At 37.0% G+C, this 17,591-nt stretch overlaps 7 protein-coding genes across 7 annotated transcripts; 4 read left to right on the top strand and 3 right to left on the bottom strand.

The window, feature by feature from the left end:
* Nucleotides 1-176: 176 nt before the first annotated feature.
* On the top strand, nucleotides 177-4,854 carry FDP41_013432 (uncharacterized protein; the record flags this gene model as incomplete). Its single annotated transcript, XM_044704062.1, has 10 exons — nucleotides 177-574; nucleotides 714-876; nucleotides 990-1,347; nucleotides 1,429-2,349; nucleotides 2,741-3,005; nucleotides 3,092-3,167; nucleotides 3,217-3,293; nucleotides 3,346-3,426; nucleotides 3,489-3,521; nucleotides 3,594-4,854. 10 exons carry the CDS (start codon nucleotides 177-179, stop codon nucleotides 4,852-4,854), a joined length of 3,633 nt encoding a protein of 1,210 aa, XP_044564931.1.
* An 866-nt stretch (nucleotides 4,855-5,720) lies between these two features.
* On the bottom strand, nucleotides 5,721-6,566 carry FDP41_013431 (uncharacterized protein; the record flags this gene model as incomplete). The annotated part of the gene is made up of 3 exons (XM_044704061.1): nucleotides 5,721-5,727; nucleotides 5,813-6,173; nucleotides 6,332-6,566. The coding sequence occupies 3 exons, from the start codon at nucleotides 6,564-6,566 to the stop codon at nucleotides 5,721-5,723; spliced, it is 603 nt and encodes a 200-aa protein (XP_044564930.1).
* Nucleotides 6,567-7,390: 824 nt separating this feature from the next.
* On the top strand, nucleotides 7,391-8,302 carry FDP41_013430 (uncharacterized protein; the record flags this gene model as incomplete). The annotated part of the gene is made up of 1 exon (XM_044704060.1): nucleotides 7,391-8,302. The coding sequence occupies one exon, from the start codon at nucleotides 7,391-7,393 to the stop codon at nucleotides 8,300-8,302; it is 912 nt and encodes a 303-aa protein (XP_044564929.1).
* A 70-nt stretch (nucleotides 8,303-8,372) lies between these two features.
* On the bottom strand, nucleotides 8,373-11,630 carry FDP41_013429 (uncharacterized protein; the record flags this gene model as incomplete). The annotated part of the gene is made up of 1 exon (XM_044704058.1): nucleotides 8,373-11,630. The coding sequence occupies one exon, from the start codon at nucleotides 11,628-11,630 to the stop codon at nucleotides 8,373-8,375; it is 3,258 nt and encodes a 1,085-aa protein (XP_044564928.1).
* Nucleotides 11,631-11,939: 309 nt separating this feature from the next.
* FDP41_013428 (uncharacterized protein) lies at nucleotides 11,940-12,272 on the top strand (the record flags this gene model as incomplete). The annotated part of the gene is made up of 1 exon (XM_044704057.1): nucleotides 11,940-12,272. One exon carries the CDS (start codon nucleotides 11,940-11,942, stop codon nucleotides 12,270-12,272), a length of 333 nt encoding a protein of 110 aa, XP_044564927.1.
* Nucleotides 12,273-12,466: 194 nt separating this feature from the next.
* FDP41_013427 (uncharacterized protein) lies at nucleotides 12,467-13,405 on the bottom strand (the record flags this gene model as incomplete). The annotated part of the gene is made up of 1 exon (XM_044704056.1): nucleotides 12,467-13,405. One exon carries the CDS (start codon nucleotides 13,403-13,405, stop codon nucleotides 12,467-12,469), a length of 939 nt encoding a protein of 312 aa, XP_044564926.1.
* Nucleotides 13,406-13,692: 287 nt separating this feature from the next.
* On the top strand, nucleotides 13,693-17,578 carry FDP41_013426 (uncharacterized protein; the record flags this gene model as incomplete). The annotated part of the gene is made up of 6 exons (XM_044704055.1): nucleotides 13,693-14,137; nucleotides 14,191-14,599; nucleotides 14,650-14,831; nucleotides 14,892-15,146; nucleotides 15,202-16,157; nucleotides 16,208-17,578. 6 exons carry the CDS (start codon nucleotides 13,693-13,695, stop codon nucleotides 17,576-17,578), a joined length of 3,618 nt encoding a protein of 1,205 aa, XP_044564925.1.
* Between the last annotated feature and the right edge of the window lie 13 nt (nucleotides 17,579-17,591).

The following is a 17,591-nucleotide window of genomic DNA, read 5'->3' as shown; positions in this document are numbered from 1 at the left end:
CATGTTTCTAGCGTGCATTTTGTGGTTCTACTAACTTGATCATTGATGGGAAGGCTATCGATCATGAGACAAAGTCCGTATTGGACTTTACTACCGTTCAATTTGCAAGTTGGCGCCAAAACTCGCCGTTGGTTCATCACAAAAAATTATCTGGCTTTTAATAATAATTCGTCAAAATGACTTCGGAAACCTCACAAAGGGACGCATCTCTTCAACTCGTGCAACAATATTCTCATGATGGCATTGGACCTGAATCGGTTTTATTTTCAAATTTACTCTTGCTTGGATTCGATCCGAATGCCTATGAAGAAAAGTATAATCTTGCTTTCCACAAGGACATGTTCAAAAACACCAACATCAAAGGCATGGAAATTATCATGTATTTTCTATTTAGCAAATTGGATATGAAACGAACAGAGAAAGATTTTCAACAATTGTTTCCTGTGTCGGATAAGAAGCAACGGACTGCTTTCCGATCGGTCGCTTTGCAATGGCTTAAGGAAATGAAAGATAGAGGTCAAATTTATGTGCTCAATTTACAGCCAACATTGTTGCAATCGGCTTATGGAGAAAAGTAGGTGTTTCTAGTTGTGTGAAATAGTGTTGTGAAATATTGATGCATTTTGGGATTTTATTTACTTTCGTTCGCTGGATGTTGTGAACTCGTGTGTTTGAATTTGCGAATACGTCATGGCAATCATCATCATGAAAAGTCTTTACACATTACTCCTTCAAGTATCGACTCATGTCTTGAGAACATGTTTCGAACGAGAATATCCTGGCTACTTGGAAAAGGCAATCTCAAAAACATTCTTTGCTAATTTTGAGAATATGACACAATTACAAGAAACAAAGGCAGCAAAAAACGTAATTATGGTATGTTTTTGAATGGTCATTGTTCTCAATTTAACTATTCGAATTGTTACCACCAATATGTACCAATAACGGGCTTTATTACTTTGTAAATATTGGGTTCATGGTCGCTATAGCTTCACATTAGAAATCAAACACGAAAATTAGTTCAATATGCAAAACATACAGCTGAAAAACAAGAGCGATGGCAAGAATTGGCACAAACATTAACCAATGAATACAAAAGCATGAATAAGCAAGAAGCTGAATTGGAAATTTCTGAACGAGCTTTCAATAGCAAAATAGATCAGAGTTTGTTTAATGATGCCAGTGCAACAGATCGATCTAATCAACTTTATAATATTTCCACTTTGTTTAAAAAGCTTGAATTGCATCATGAAGATTCTGTAGATATGAGAGACATCGTTAGTGATATTTCCAATGGAAGAGATGGAAGAGTGAAAATTTTCAAAGAGGATCTTACAAAACAAAACCGTACGTAATTGAGTGAATTTCAAATGATTGGTTGAAGAAATTGTCATTTCATCATTCAATATTTGTATGAAATTTACAAAGAGTCTGTACATTTTGAGAAATTTGTAAATAGTTATAATGGAAAGCCAAAACTTAATCTTCCTCTCATGGTTGAGAATTGGACCAAACAACTCTCCACTCTCCAGACACTGATACGGCATCACAGCACACAACAAGCAGTTGAACAAGTGATGGGCAAGACCACACACAGCACGCTGTCGGTATTGGGGCAGAAAGATGCCTCAATTCTTGAAAATTATTTGCAAGAAGAATCCAAAAAACAGCAGCAATACCTTAATTCTTTAACGACCTTTTCTAAGGAGACGAATCAAATTGTGGAAACAATGGAAACTGACATTTTGAAAATGCGAAAACAATTAGATACTTCTTCGTGTGTGGCCTCTCCAAAAAGTAGTAGTAGATTTAACAAGTTTTCTTTGATACAATCCACGCCAAAGAAGAAAACTGTGCAGTTGGTCGAAAACAATGAGGATGTTTCAATGAAGGATGATGATATCTTTCCTATCATTGATGAAGAGAAAGTTATACAACACATTCGAAAGTCTGTACGAGAAGTTGTTCAGCAACAGTGTCGTGATCATCAGCAAAATAATACGAATAGATTAGACGAAAAGATGAATCATAGAAAGAATATATCCATATCAGCTCAAGAATGTACCACCACATCCATACGACCTCTTTCAGCCCAAAAGAGCTCTTCCATCCAAAATATGGAGAAAATTGGCATGTCTGCAAAACCTTCACAAGTCAAAAGTAGCAAATTTTCATCTTCTCAATTACCAACGACATTTACCAAGAAAAAGCAAACGAATTCCATATTGAGTAGTAATGACGACCGATCATCTTGTCAAACAAACACAAGCTCTTGTGTTCACAACCTGAAAGAGAGAATTGAGAATGATTACACAGTTGAAATTGAAGATTTTGAAACCTTCTCAAAGAGTCGTGCTTTTTTCAAGCAGTGACCATTTCCATGACCATGAGTGCCCATTTTCTGTCGTGTTGCATGCATGGGCATTTGATGATCGTGGTTCGCATTAAAAAGAAAATTGGCCAAAAAGGTCGTTCTTCCAGCCATTCGAAAAAAAAAAATATTGCAAATCGAAATCTTCCGAAGATACAGGTGTCCATTCAACACCTCTAAGCTAATTCAGAATCCTTCTCGTTCAATAATAATCACGGCCATCATTGTCGAGTAATACCTTCCCGAGATTATTTGTTCCACTCACCGCACTCTCTCACCAATTAAAAGTAATTTATTATTCCAAAACACGATCATCAGCCTTTTTCTAATCAAGATTAGTATGAGCAACAATCCACCATCGGAGAAAAGAAAAGCGAGAGGATGATGACAATATCATAGAAGAAGATTATTCAGCTCAAAGAAAGCCGATCATTACCATACCAGAGAATAGGAATGGTAACAATAACAATCCTACCGTGGTAAAAACCAACACGAACACCACGAATACAGAACCTCCGAGAACAATCAGAACAATCTCTGTAGAAGAAAAGAGTGATGATAATAGCGTATATATTGTGAAAAAGGGAGATTTTTCCTCTGACAGAACCATTTGTTATATGAAAGAAGAAAAAGGGTAGGTTTTCAATTCTTCTTCTTGAACACACAACAATATCAACATTCTGTTCCGATGTGGTACATTTCGTTATTTTACTTGTACAGTGGTTACAGTGTCATCATTGAACAATCGGTAATTTGTGGAATAATTGACCATGCCTACTCGGATCATCACAATGAGGTATGTTCTTAACAGAAAGAAATTGTTTGGAAATAACAAACAAAAAAAGATTATTGGATTATTGGGAGGATTTCACGATGCAAAAACAAACACTGTTTATGTCAGTTGTTTTAAGGCCCTAGCAAGGTTAGTATGAATATACAGTTTGTTCTTACATGAATTATTGAATATCATACAGAGAGGTAGAGAATATTGCTATTGATGGAGTCACAGGTAGCCCTCACGAAATCATTAAGGCTCAGGAGTTTTTTCAAACCAAGTAAGTGTCTCCCTGCATCTCAGGTACTCTGTAACTAATTGATCTTCAATTTTTACTTACAGAGATTTAACATTTTGTGGATGGTATCACTCACAGTATGTATTTATTTTTTGAAAATATGCCATAACAAATGTATTTCATTTTGGTGTTGCATTCCAAATTTTCAGCCCTCGAATACCACCTTTTCCTTCCATGAAGGATTTACAAATGCAATATGAAATGCAAATGCAAGCCGCATATTCGTTTGGTATCATTTGCTCTTCTTTCTTTTCTGGAAGGAACAACCAACAAAAGAGCGATTTCCAAAATTTCTATATTAATTGTTTCAGAGTTCAGGAAAGGCAGGGAACATTCACAGCTCTTAAAGTAGAGTATTCTATTAACAATTTTGGATGTTTAAAGTTAGAGTCCCAGATAGAAATGGTGAATACCATGAAGACATGCTTCCAAGAGGCAAAGGAAACCTATGCGAGGCTCATGGAAGAATCAATACATGAGAATAACTTGGAAAAACAATTGTACATAATGTCAAAGTATCAATCATTTCTTTTTGAATTTTGGAATGGTTCAATCAATCAGAGGATAAAAACATTAAGGCAAGATGTTTCAAATATGAGAGCTCAAAACTTACATTTGAGACAGAAACTGGATCAACAAAACAGACGAAAGACAATATTTGAACCAAAAGAAAAGAAGACAAAAACTTCAGGGATTGAAAAATTAATTCATGGCAATAAGTCCATCTCTCTCAACATTTTACACAAAGTTAATGACCACAATTTGGATGTTTCTAAAATTATTGAAGAAGAACGAGAATGCATGAAATATGCAGAAGAAGAAGACGTTAGCGAGGATTCTGTGCAACTCTTGAAGCAAATAAGCAACACCGAAGCGCTAGAATTTCCGGATCCACCACTTATTCAGAGAGCCAATAACTCTACATTTTATATTTATCGAAAATTTGTTCTAAATGGTGAAACATTTAATACTGGTGATCATGTACAAATAGAAATTTCCTTACAGAACGGACCAACCAAATTTTTGGCCAGAATTTATGAAGTTATAAGAACAGATGTCAATAATCCGGACAAGTTTCATGGAACATATTTGTCCTTACAGTATTTCCACAAAGCAACTTTGCTTCAGAATCATCTCAATAATGATCTTTATGACAAATATTTTAGCGATGCAGGTGAAGATGAATATGTGTTTACTCCCGCCCCTACTCCACACCACGTACTGATGCCAAAAAAATTGGATCGGGTCATTATTTATGATTATTCAAATTATATTAATTTCAAGTTTGGAGGAAGGAATGACAACAACAACACACAAGTATTTTATTGCAGGTATCAGCTTACCACTCTAAACAATAACTGTCTGATTGAAGAAATTAAGTCAGAACTTCTCGATAAAGCAAAACCATAACATCCACGTCGGATTGAGACAAAATTCCTTTGACATTGTTCTCAAAAAAACGAAGTTAAGCCTGACAGAACATCTATTGTTGTAGTGACATCATTTCACACACAATTGAAAATATTTATTTCACCTCATACTTGAATTAGATGAAATTATTATTAAGAATCTTAATAGCATGCTCGATGTCTTGTTTTTTCTTTTGCTTTTCAGAGAAGTGACCGACAATGCTTGGTCTTTTCCTGCCAAACGTTTCTTTGTTTGTTCAACAGTTTGTCTCTGAGTCTTGCCCATGTCCAGTTCCTCAAGAGCACTCAAGTATTAAGTCATAGAGGTCACAAGATCACTGTAGTAAGCTGTATTCAACGTACTCGTTCTATTCAACTCCGTTTTGAAATAGTCCTCAATGAACTTGTTCGATTCCTCACCGACTTCCTCCAACAAAGTCGACACATGATGTCTCAATAATTCAGTTGTTGAATCCTTCTCCACCACTTTGTTCACACATTTTGGAATGATCGAATTCAAGATTAGGTTTTTCCATTTTTCCAACATTTCTTCATGGATTGCTTGGACACTCTTTTTCATGGTTGGGAGTTTTAACTTTAACAATTCTAAAAGACAAGTGGGCAATGGACAATCAGGCAATCCTGGATATCCCTTCTGTTTTTCAAGAATTTTGATGGTGAGTGTCAGATAACATCTTCCTTCTTCCAATTGAAGTTCACTTGCTTTGTCTCAAGGTACGATTCATTTCTTCCATGATGGTTGAGAACTGAGAGAGAGAAAGGAAGGAATGATCAGCAATGTCTGATTCACACGTTTCAGCTCCTCTAAAAGCTTCTCTTTGAGATGAATGGATGTGAGTTTCTCTATTAAGGCCTACGGTGATGTGTGTATGTGGTTCATGTGGTAGTGATGTGAATTTGATCAAGAATAACAAGAAGATCAAGTCATGACCACTTACCCTTCTTCCTTTAGATCCCTTTGGAAGGCACACAATGTTCTTTTCTGAGAAGGATCCTTCTCTCTTGCTTCCTCAAATCCCACAATGGTTTGTAAATCTCGACCTGCTTCACCCACAATCAGGATACAATCTCGATCGGTGAGATTTTGTTTGACTAATTGTCGAATGTCATCTTTTAAGGTTGGATTGTCAACACCTGAGGTTGCAATAAAACCATGAAGATCGATCAATGTGAGATCTGGCACATGTGGAGAAGTCACTTCGACCTCAATGAGTTGATTCGAAATACAACTATTGTTTCCTTCAAACTGAAGATGGAGTTTTGTCAAATCATCAATGGCTTTTTCGAGTTGAGCAGCCCCTTCCGGGAGATGTGGATTTTCAATACGTTTGGGGAAAGAGTGTTGTTGAAGATAGACGTGAGATTTAAGGACAGTCAGTCCAAGATGAATTCAACAATCAATATTCATCAGTTTTTTCACAGGGTCAGCAACAACAATTTTCTGTGAAAAGACTTACCAGTGACAAATCGAATACCACTCAAATATTCCAAGACAGAGCTCTTTCCAGCACTTTGTTCTCCAATCACTACAATATTAGGAGGACGAAGATCTTCATATTGACTCAACACACTCGACAGTTGGTCGTTAATTTCACGATACTTTTTACTCTGACTTTGAAGAAGATCCTTGTATTGCTGGCTCTCATCACCATGAAGTGATGGTGATGGTAGTGGTTGTTGAGCTTGCAACATTTCACTGGGAAAGATTTTTTTTTGATTCTCCATGAAAATCAAGAAGTGTGTTAAATCTCTTCTTTGGTTGACACAGCTTGACCCCTTGGATGGCTTTGTGGATCTTCTTTCTCATGGTTGGGTTGGGAATTCCCAAATTCCAAATTTGGAACATGTCCTTGAGGAACACGTGTTAATAAAATGGTCATCGGAAAGAATTGAGATCATGTGTCCACGAGGTATGTTTAACCTTGTAGTTAACACTCTTAAGGATCTGAAAGATCTTTACAGTGTTCCTACCTTAATTTCCAAAAATGATAATTTTCTAAATTCATGAGCCCCATGCATCATGTGCAATGGTTTCGGTTACAAGTTTCCTGATTTAAATGTCTTTAAATTCGCTCATTTCGATATATGCTCTAGACTTTGTTGCATCTCTTTACAACTTCATCCGCTCCGAACACTTGCATTACAAATGTTTCAAAGCTCCAGGATGTAATGAATTGTAGAATTTGGATTTTGGCTCAAAATTCATCATTCGCTCCATGAGTAGCGTTCTGAGTACTTTACATCCTTTAGGTATATTAATGAATAATAATTTGTAAGTAACCTGTGATTTGACAGAACAGGAGTTTGGTGAGATTTGGCCAATTATTATTAGAACAGTTGTAATGGCAGAGTAAGTAGTAGGTCCACATGGGGAGAGCCTTGATCTTTCATGTTGCTGTTCAATCAAACTGTGTCATTATGAATTCTGTGAGTGGTGAAAAATGTTGAATTGTTAATAGATTCAACAACAAAATTTTTTAATTAATTAATTGAAAATGAACAACAACTTCAAAAAAATGTCTGAACAATCCTCGCGAAAAGTAATGAACAAAAAGAAGAGAAAAACAAGTTCCGAAGAAGAAGAAGAATTGGCATCAACAACCTCTGAAGTAGATGAATCTGAAATGAAAACAACAATAGAAAAAACATCAGCAAAAACACCAGCAGCATCAGCACAGAAGGAACCTCATGTGATGGGAGAAGGTGATGATGATGATGATGGCATGAACACGATGGACTTTCCAGAAGAGGATTTTCTCAAGGAAATTGAAGCACAATTTGAAATGGTTTCGGAAATGAATGCATCATCCTCTTTGGCCAAATCAAAGAAAATCCCAATCACGGAAGAAAAAGTTCCAGAGAAGGACGACGATTTAATCATTTCATCTGAAAATTCACAGAAATATCAAAAAGTTCCAGTTTCATTCCGAGTGAATATTGTGAGAAAGTTTTTAAAGATTGTTATAATTTTGCACAAAATACCAGAAATGTTTGTGAGAATTGATGTCGAAGATGGAGAATTCACAGTCGATACATTGGGATATACTAAAAAGTTGTGGATTCAACGAAAGTATCCAGGTCTCATTAAAGTGAATAAGGAGAAGGCAAATGCACAATTTTTGAAGAATGGCATTATTTTGGTCACGTTACCAATTGCCTCCATTCCAAAGCAAACCTTTGAACATCATATTGAACTCATTAAGAAAAAACAAGAATCAAAGAAGATTAAATTCCCGCAACCCATTAAACAGAGCATTTTGAGGAATGCAGCAATTATGGAAAAGAAGAGAAAGAGAAGAGAGAAACAAAAGGAAAAGAAACAATTCATGGATAATGCAATGGATTTAAAGAAACCTAAAAAGAAGAAGAAGAAGGCCACTCAGGCGTCTACTACAGAATCTGCGGAGCAAACTGTGAGTAATGAATAAATTTGGAGAATTCAATTCTTTTATCACAACTAGTCACAAAATATACGACAAAGATCTTGCTAAACTTGCTCTATTGATTCTTGGTATTTTGAGGCAAAATAAAAATCTCCTTGGCAGGAACTCGATTGTTGTAATGAGAGGACATACTGTAACCATAACTTCCAGCCGTACAAATGCACAAAACGTCACCCTCACGTGTTTCACTAGAAATGGCTCGATCTGTTCCAAAGACATCACCACTCTCACAAATGGGTCCAACAATATCAGCAATCATGGTACTTTCAGCTGGGTCATCACTGTTGGGATCGCTAATTTTTGAGAGGTTCACAATTTCATGATGAGCATCATACAGCGTTGGTCGAATTAAGGAATTCATACCAGTCTCTATTCCAACAAATAACTTGTTCATCTTATTCTTGATTTGTGTCACTCTTGCCAGCAAAACTCCAGCATTCGCAGTCAGGAAACGACCTGGTTCCATACATAATTTGACATTGGTAGGATTGTGATTCTTTTTAAAGTCGATCATTGCTTTTGCTACTTCCGATAAATCAAGCTCTGTTTGTTTGTATGGAACATATGGAACTCCTAAACCTCCTCCACAGTCAATCATTTTCACATCGTTCATGAGTTTTGGATGTTCAGCAATAAGTTGAGCTAATGTGACAGCTGTCTTCTTCCATGCTTCTGCTTCATCCAAAATTCCGCTTCCAACATGAGCATGAAGACCTATCACTGTAATATTGTATTGAGCACATAACTTGACTGCTTGAGGGATATCGCTAATATGAATTCCAAACTTGGACTGAACACCACTTGTCTTAACTTTGGCATGATGTCCCTTGCCTGCTCCTGGATCAATTCTCAACAGGACAGATTTACCTCGCAATAACTCTCCCCAGTTCATGAGAGGATACAATGAGTCAATCGTGAGCATGACACCAAGACTCAGGGCTTCACGATATTCCTTCTTGGGAGCAAAATTAGGTGTGAAGAGAATTCTATTTGCTCGATCTATATTTGGGAATAAGGAGCAAACCATTCGAACCTCATCGATCGAAACACATTCCAAACCAAAACCAACACTCTCAAAAATTTTGAGTATTTCTGGATGTGGATTCGATTTGAGAGCAAAGAAAATTTGATCAACTGGACCATTATTCCTAATGGAAATGTTAATGAGTTTTTGTGCATTTGCTAAGAATTGTTCAACATCGTAGACATAGATGGCTTGATCTTCCTTCTCAATGAGATCAAGTAATTGCTGTCTCTTGCGACGCCACCAGACATGCTTTCCACTCACATCATTCACTTTCTGTGTTTGTGTTTCAAAGAGTTCAGACCATGTAGGTCCAATGTAATGTGAATCTATGGATTGCTTAATAAAGACCCAGTCATGTAATTCCTTCAATAATTGTTCATTGGAATTATTTTGGTCAAGTAAAAAGGTCAAATTCACATCGGATGCAGCAAGTGCCACAGAATGAATCTTTTGTCCAGAGAAATAGGTTAACCCTGATGAGAGGCGAGGTAAGAATGATCTAATATTCTTTCCTATGAGAGATAAGGCAGAACAAGGCCCAATTATTTCAACTCTACAATTCATGGATCTCAAATCGTTCACTAACTTGTTAAGAACTTCATTATCAAGCTTATTGGTTGCATCCAAAGTGATGGTAATGTTGGCCTCTGAGGTTGTAACAAAATCCACCGAAATGTTATACTTTTTGAATTTTCCAAAAACATCAGCCAAGAAACCAACTTTTTGCCACATGTCCAACGTATCAATTGAAAGCATCAGAATATCTCGTCGGATACAAATGCACTTTACATGTGGCACTTTTTCTTCATAGGTCAAGCTAGTGACATGGTCATGTTGTTCATTGTCGGTATCGTCATTGGAAGATTCGCTCTTAATGACTGTTATGTATTCCTTGTCAAGATAGCCTTTTGAGAATCGATTGAAAAGTTTTACGGATCGTATTCTAATTTGAATATCCGATTCCTGCAAGATTTTGAGACTTCTGGGTTGCAATACTTTGAAATTGTCAGAAGTAGCTATTTCTAGTGCCTCATGATAAGATAACTCAAAAACGAATTTTGCATTTGTAGTTTTCATCTCGGAGCAGGTGAAAATACCACCATCCTTTGTCCAAAAATCAACACTGCCAATGTCGAGCTTGGTGGCAAAAATAGCCACTGACATGTCAGAATTTGGGCTAATGTCAAACAGCACAATATCACCCTTATTGTCACATCCAATATTTCCTGGTGCAATCAAAACATCGGCAACATGTCCATTCAATTCTTCAATTAAATCAGTATCAACCAGAGGTGAATCATAATGAGCTCTTAAATATTGGTCTTTCTTTCTTTGCTCATAAATGGTAAAGTTAACCTTGTCACTATGGGTAACTTCTTCAATCGCTGTCACGAGGTATTTCTTACTATCTATCAATGCAACAGTAAGAGAATTACGTTCTCCTTCAAATTGCAAATACTCCAACAAGAAATTGCAAACCATTTCGCTGTAACATCCAACTATTTTCGCAATAACTTTCGGAGCTGCATCTGCCAATAAGCTAACACCAATAAATAGGTTTCTTAATTTTGCTCTATACTCTGAGAAGGTATGGGTGTCGAGTGAATTGTATTGTTTGTAGAGTTGTTGAAGAGGACGTAATAATTCATCGAGATACTCATCCACAATAGTTGAAAGTTGGTCATTCTGTGTTGGAGGTGTGGCCGGAGACGATAAACGATTTGAATGTGATGCATTTCCTGATGACTCATCACTATCACTCGAATTTCTTCTATCCGTTGATGCTGATGAAATAAAATCATGTTCGGATTGCTTGGCTAATTTTCCAACAATTTTCAACAAGTGTTGATTCTCGTTTAGACCAAGATTCGATGGAACTACCAGAACAATTTTACCCTTTTCATCCCTTTCGGATAGTTTTTGCTTCTCTGACGTAATTGCAGACAAGATGAAATTCAAGCCTTCCGGACTCGATAATAATCTCGCATCAAACGTGCACAAATAAAAATTGGAGTGATGATGAGTCTTTAAGATGGAATTTTGTTGAAGAAACATGTTGGGAGAGGTTGAATAGGGAGAAGAAGAGAACGGAAAATGAATGTTATTGTGGTTATTTTGATTGGTTCCAAATCCAAACAAGGAGGAGGAAGCCGAAGATGCATATTCATCCTCTAAGTGAAGACTGCCACCAGAGTGGTCAAAGTGGTGGTCCGACAATGAGGAGGCAACACTTCCCTGAATGTTACGGGCGCTACTCACGAGTGGTGGTGTTGGACGTTTTTGCATTTTTTCAAATTCTTGCAGCAGCAAAATCGAAGGAAGAGCTCTTTTGTTTGAAATTAACACCCCTTTCTCAATATAACTCAATCATATTAATAGGGGATCGCGATCTTTCATGTTCTTATTCTCATCAATGGAACAATCTTTTGCAAATATATATATGGAGTTGTGTAGAGAATTTTATAGGCTATTTATTAGCGGTTCTCGATTACAACACCTCCGTTTTGCCTCATAAGTAAAATTACGGAGGTTGTTCCACCATTTTGAGGAATCAGGAGATGTGGATGAAATTGAATCCGCCCTAACCAAAAAACAATGTCAAGCCTTACCATCATTCAAAAGGCTCTTTTGGAACTTAACAATTTTGCCAAAAAGTCAGACGAAGGGCAACAGGAAATGTTGAACGTGTTGCAGGAACAGCAACGCAAGTCGGACGAGCATCAGCAGGTGATGTTAAACGTGTTGCGCGAGTTGTTGGAGGAAATCAATGGTGGAACAACCTCCATCACCTCTCTTCCATACAAGAGTCATCCAAGTGGGTGCTGGTGGAAGCTTTTTGCTATTGATGGACAGGTCTATGCCTTGGAAAAGGGTCAGGATTTTCGTCTCGGAATGGATATGTCAAGTTCCTCCAGGAGGAATCCATAATTTCGCACAAACGGTTGATAATTCCTTGCAAAGCTTTGGATGTGGAAGTGATGGCAGATACCCTTTCTTTGTGAATAGAACCTTGTTTTCATAATATTTTCAATTGATATCCTTTATCAAAATGAAAATTGTTTAAATGGATGTAACAACGAATATTAAAGGCAAAACATGAACACCAAAATTGACAAAATAATTTATTTGAGTTTTCTGAATACTGCCAAATGTTTCGACAAATGCTGCTCGCTGGTTCTCTGTCCGTCCTCGCTCGAGATCATAATGAATGGAATGAGTGGATCGTTATCGAGCTCTTCTTGAGATACTCTTTCAAAGGCACCCAAAGGAACCAACTCCTCTTCAAAACTCTTGGCCATCCATTCTCCTAGTTCTTGTACGTCCGTAATTGTATAAATCAATCCTCCAACTTCTAAAAGATAAGAATATTCTGGAATGAGAGATGGACTCACAATTCTTCTTCTATGATTCTTCTTCTTGAAATGTGGATCTGGAAACATGAACAATATCTTTTTCAATTGTCCTTTCTTAAAGTAGTTTGGAAGGAATTTCATTGCATTAGATCGTATTGCCCAAACATTGTGAAAATCGTGACCAGTCTCAACTTTCGCTTTATCTTGGGGTGTTTCATCGAGTGCCTTTCCTTCTCGAAGTGCCAAAATTCGTTGTTGAGTAAACTCGGCAACTTTCTTTCTAATTTCAACTCCTAAAATATAGGTTTTTGGAAATACTGGAGCAATAGAGGTGATTAATCCTCCATAGGCACATCCGACATCCAAAATTTGAACCTTCTCCGTTTCAATCTTCATCTTTGGGTACATTTCTTGCCAATTCACATCACTAGGGCGTTTAGGATAATCAAAAAATTCATCACTCAATGGATTGCAGTGAGCTCTTACACGAACCGGAAATCGTGAATATTGCTCTTTGGAAGAGGCTTTCTTTTTTTCTCGATAGGAAATGGTTGGAAAAACTTGAACGTTTGTGTTGATGACTTCGGATGATGAACCTTGAGTAGGTTCTTCATCAACCATGGCCGATGATGATGATGATTCTTGTTGATGATGATTCAGGTCATGTTCGTCCTTGTGTTTGAAATCCCCTTCATTGGTTCGTTTCATTTTTTATGTTGATGGAAAGAAAAATGTTGGTTCGAATTTCCACTCCATCGAAAACAAGTGCTGTTGTTGATACAAAAATCATTCCCTGAGTCTCTTCGATATTGGCTGCCAAGTCACTATCGGTCATCACTATCACATGAATCACCACAGTCCAATACATTCTCCAATCGACATTGGAGAAGATAATTCAAATTTATGGACGTCCTCTCAGCAAGCACTCATTGCGGAACACAATCTCGTTTGTTTCAGTTTTGGCGCCAAGAAATTTTTAGCAAACTACAAAAAATATGATCAAACAACAACAACCATCAGAAGCCAGCTCATCAAATAATCACACTGGAAAAACATATTCGAGTTCAATTGATGACTATCATGTACTAGAGTTGATTGGAGAGGGTTCTTTTGGAAAAGTGTTTAAGGGCCGAAGAAAATATACGAGCCAAATAGTTGCAATGAAATTTATTCCGAAGAAGGGAAAGAATGAAAAAGAGTTATACAACCTACGTCAGGAGATCAACATTTTAAAAAAGCTTAACCATGAGAATATAATTTTGCTTCTGGATTCGTTTGAAACGAAGGAAGAATTTTGTGTGGTGATGGAATATGCACAGGGAGAACTTTTCGAAATTTTGGAAGATGACGAACGTTTGCCTGAGGATGTTGTCGCCAAAATTGCCAAGCAATTGGTTAGAGCGTTGCATTACTTGCACTCCAACAGAATTATACACAGAGGTAGGTCCTTTCGTTAATAGGATTATTTACAAGTCTTCTTTCCTTTCTCACAGACATGAAACCACAAAACATTTTAATTGGTTCCGATGGTGCCATAAAGTTGTGTGATTTTGGGTTTGCCAGAGTCATGTCGTGCAATACGATGGTACTCACATCCATCAAAGGCACGCCGTTGTATATGGCCCCGGAATTAGTTCAAGAACAACCCTACAATCACACTGCGGACTTGTGGTCATTGGGTGTGATTTTGTATGAACTTGTTGTCGGAAAGCCTCCCTTCTTCACTAACAACTTCTTCTCTCTCATTCAATTCATTGTAAAGGATCCTGTAAAATATCCACCATACATCAGCCCTCCGATGAAAAGCTTCCTTAGAGGATTGTTAAACAAGGCACCGAAACAACGATTGGATTGGCCAAAATTATTGGATCATCCATTCGTGAGAGAAACAAAAGAAGAAAGGTAAGCTGAAAAATTCCTCAATTTAAAAGGTTATCATATTTTTATTGTAGAGAATTGAGAGAACGAATGCTACAAGAAAATATTGGAAGAAAGCGTCTTGAAATGTTTGAGCAAATTGTAGCTCTCAGTCACAAACAACAGATGGACGAAAAAGCCAAGAAAAAACCAAAAACTCCAGCGAAAAACCTTACGCAAACTAGAGTCAAGAAAAAAATTGAGCCAAAACAAGAAAGTAAGTACTCTTTATCACGCACTCATATTCTTCAAAACCTAAAAATATCTTTCTTGACAGTCTCCATTACTGATATTGAAGTCACTTTAATTAAGGATGAAAATGGTCCAAAGACAGTTATGAAAAATGTTGAGTATTTGGACAAACTTGCGAATACTATTAAGGTGAATCAAACTGCATTCAAAACAAAATCAGCAAAAATTGTGCAGACCTCTCTCAAAATTTTGGCAAAAGCTCTCGAAAAATGCGAAGAAGAAGATTCTGATAACCTCATCGACGCAAACATCGTAACAAGTCTTTTAGCATTTCTGAAAGGTATGTTTTTAGCCATGTTGACTGTTCACCATAAACTCACATGTAACGCAAACAGAATTTGCAGGAGCTAAATTCGATACAAAACCTACAGTTCAAGATGCTCTCATTGCTCTTCATTTTGCACTTCCATACGGTATTGAAAATATCTCGTCTGTCATCACAGATTTCTTCACAATTTTACCTGCGCTAGTTGATTATAGATATGACAGCACCCTGTCTGTCCAAATATATACAATGAAATGTCTCAAAGAATTATCAACCAAAATCGGTTTCGTACCGTTCCAAACAAGCCAAGTATTCGAATCCTTGAAAGAATTGCAATGGCATGATGCTGTATGCACCTGTCTAGATTTAAAAATTGTAAAGACCGAGAAAAAGTTCGTTCAACACTTAACAACAACGGCCATTAAGGCACTAGCAGAACTTGTTCATCCTGTGGAAGGAGAAATTTTCCAATTTCCTTCAATTTTCCAAACTGAAAATACTCTAAGCACAGAAATAATTGAGTGTAGTCAAGACAACACCATAAGAGCGGCTCTAGCAAAAGCAGCCTTGAAACAAAATATTCTCCCAGTTTTGACAGAGCTCTTTACACATCAAGAGGCAAATGTGAGGGTGGCAGCACTGAGAACTACGTACCAACTCTGCAGATTTTCAACCGAATTTTCTCATCAAATTTCAACAGATACCTCTATTTTGCAATCATTAATAAGCCTTGTAAAGGATACAACTGATATTAAGGCAATGTATGAGACAGAATTGTCTGCTCTGACGATTTCAATTATTTTCAAGGACTCTCCGAAAATAATTAGCCAACTTGGAAAAGATACTGATGCTTTGGTTGGAAATTGTATCGTCATGATTAACACATCTCTTGACGAAAGGCTGAAATGTTTTTGTGTACTTTTACTTTCTCGGCTCGCTCAAGATACTTCATTGAAGAAGAGGATTATTTCCGAGTTATTAACACCTGTAGGCTTGGGTAAAATTAATGATATCCTTATCAAAGATGTAAGTTGTTCATGGTTGCGAATGCATATTCAACTAATTCTGTATTACAGTTTTCCATTTATCAGTTGCATGAAGTCAAACGAGTGGAAGGATCTGGCTTTGGATTCCCAGATGTCGGTCTGTTGGATGGTGTCATTACATTATTCAATCAGGTGTCTGAATTATGGAATGTCTCATTTAACAATTTGCTTGTTAAAACCGGGACTTGGAAATCTGTATGTGAAAGACTAAAGTCAAGCGACATTGAACTCTCTACCGACGCGGTCCTTGCATCCCTGAAATTAATGTATGACATTGCAACAGGTAATCCTGAGAATATTGCCAATTTGGTTGGAGATATGAGCATAGTAAGAGCACTAATTCAAGCCTTAAAGGACAAAATTTTACAATCTTTTTCAAAATGGCCAGTATCACGAAACGGAGGAGGCATCTATTTAAGCAATCTAATCAATGCAACCGTTGGATTTTTACATTTACTTTACAACCAAGCCAGTATGCAGGAAAAAGAAAATGAAAAATTATTGGCTGAGTTGATTAAGATCATGCACAAAGAAGAGCTTGTGAAATACTGCATTTCCATTTTGGATTTTGTGTCAATGGATAATTTTGGATCATCGTTAAACTTTTTGGCAAGCATGGTTTTAACATCAAACTATTTTACTAAGCAATACATTAAGTATGGAGGATTACAACCCGAGTTTGTTCAGAAAGTAATTGATCCTTCCAATCCTCCTGCTATTATCATGGATGGACTTTCAATTCTGAGCCAAATCGCAAGAATGAGCAAAGATTACTACAAACAAATTCATCAAGCTAAAATTTATACCATCATTAAGGAGTTATTACGACACAAGGAGAGCGAAGTGAGAGCAAAAGTTTGCAACCTTATCGGTAACATGTGCCGACACTCAGCATTCTTCTATGAAGCTTTAGAACAATATTCTCTCATTCCGGATCTTATTCAGCGATGTAAGGACTTGGACGCAAACACTCGTAAATTTGCTTGCTTTGCAATTGGAAACGCTTGCTTCCACAATAATAACTTGTACAAACCATTGGCTCCATGCATTCCACCCCTTATTGACTTGCTGTCTGAAAATTCAGATGAAAAGACAAAGGCCAATGCTGCGGGAGCTCTCGGGAATCTGGTTAGAAATTCAAATGAATTAGTGAAAGACTTGCTTAAAAGTGGAGCTATTGAAGCATTGGTCAAGACGCTGAATGACGAGAATTCCAGTGCTAAAAAAATTGCCTTATTTTCTTTAGGTAACTTTTGTCAATATGATGAATGTTGTGTGATGTTGAAACAACTGAACTTTGAAAAAACTATTGCAGAAATAATGACGAAGAACCAAGACGATGCAGGCGTCCAAAAGTATTGCTCTCGAATTCAGGCCAATCTCTCAAAAATAACCTTATAAACAATTAATTTTC

This window comes from Naegleria fowleri, assembly GCF_008403515.1.
Source record: "Naegleria fowleri strain ATCC 30894 chromosome Unknown tig19, whole genome shotgun sequence".
Taxonomy (NCBI): domain Eukaryota; phylum Heterolobosea; class Eutetramitea; order Acrasida; family Naegleriidae; genus Naegleria; species Naegleria fowleri.
The sequence above is the reverse complement of the archived record's forward strand: the minus strand, read 5'-3'. Positions and strand labels throughout refer to the sequence as shown.